The sequence below is a fragment of the Eurypyga helias genome, unplaced genomic scaffold (assembly GCF_000690775.1).
Source record: "Eurypyga helias isolate BGI_N326 unplaced genomic scaffold, ASM69077v1 scaffold41008, whole genome shotgun sequence".
Taxonomy (NCBI): Eukaryota; Metazoa; Chordata; class Aves; order Eurypygiformes; family Eurypygidae; genus Eurypyga; species Eurypyga helias.
The window spans coordinates 11,867-13,052 of record NW_010268329.1 but is presented as its reverse complement, the minus strand read 5'-3'; the positions used below and the strand labels follow the sequence as shown (position 1 = coordinate 13,052).

The window sequence follows — 1,186 nt, the reverse complement described above, 5'->3', positions numbered from 1 at the left end:
AGGCGTGTGCCCCAGGGGTGTTGGTGCAGAGCTGGCTGCAGTTGTGCAAGCCCTGGGCACACTCATCGATGTCTGGCAGTAGGGAAGAGAGTGGCACAGGGTTACAGCACGCAGGGGGAAGGCAGCACAGCCCTGTTGATCCACCCCAGCCCTTCCAGTGCTGCACATCTGGTTGTAGGGATGGGAAGGGACAGAGCTGCCCAGGGCTCCATCCAGGTATGTGGGAGATGCTGTGGGTGGTCCCCACCCTTCAGCCCCCTCCCCATGCAGCCCCAGGGCAGGCAGAAGCATGGGCAGAGCCCTGCCCCACAGCTCAGCAGGCCAAGCTAATAGACAGGATATAGTTTATTGGGGGAGTTCTCCAGAAGAGGGGCTGGAAGACTGAGCAGGGTCCAACTCCAAACAGTGGGATCAATATGTTAAAAAAACAGACCAGGAGGGTCCTTCCCCCACAGGGCCTGGAGGACCCTCCTCTGCCAGAACTGGGGAGGGAGGTCCCCGTCACCGAGGAGGGGGCAGGAGAAGCACACACGTCTCAGGCCAAACCAGCAGGCACATGGTACGGTATCGAGGCGACGGAGCAAGCAACCACCCAGGAGGTGCCGGGGCGGCAGGAGCAGTGCTGGGAGGTGCCGGTGAAGGGGTGCTGCCCCTTTTGGAGGGGGTCTCCCAGACACGGTGCAAGGGGCAGCCGGGCTCCATGCACCATTCACCGCAGGCTACCCTGGCAGGGCACAGCCAGCACTTCCAGGGCAGTTGGACATGGAAAGAGAGAGAGAAAAGGAGAGACAGGCAGAGGCCGGCCGGTCCTTCTGCCAAGGCTGCTCTGGCATGTTATGGGCAGGGGTTAAAGTGCATAGAGACAAAGGCAGAGTCCAAGGACTGTAGGGAAGAGGGAACTGTGGGGGCGCCCAGGCCAGCTCCCAGCAGAGGGGTATCCCCCAAAAAAGGCCACCTGAGCTGCACAGACAAGGAGAGAGAGAGAGCAAGAAAGAAAGAGAGAGAAGGGGAGTTAGTGGGGGCTCAGCAGAAGGCACAGGATGAACAGATACAGAGCAGGAGGGTAAGCAGCTGGGCAGCCACCCGGCAGGTCGCAGGATGTGGCCAGGCCTTCAGCAGGGGGGCAACAGCATCCTGAGGTGGTGCTTAGGGGCTGCTGCCCACTGGCTGGGCCAGGCTGCAGCGG

General features: G+C 61.6%; 1 protein-coding gene across 1 annotated transcript in view; it reads right to left on the bottom strand.

Moving 5' to 3' along the window:
- Nucleotides 1-847: 847 nt before the first annotated feature.
- Nucleotides 848-1,186, bottom strand: part of CRTAC1 (cartilage acidic protein 1) — an 8,562-nt gene continuing 8,223 nt past the window's right edge. The window contains exon 13 of the mRNA XM_010157715.1: nucleotides 848-960. Coding sequence (XP_010156017.1) covers nucleotides 848-960 — 113 coding nt within the window. The remainder of the gene's footprint in view (nucleotides 961-1,186) is intronic.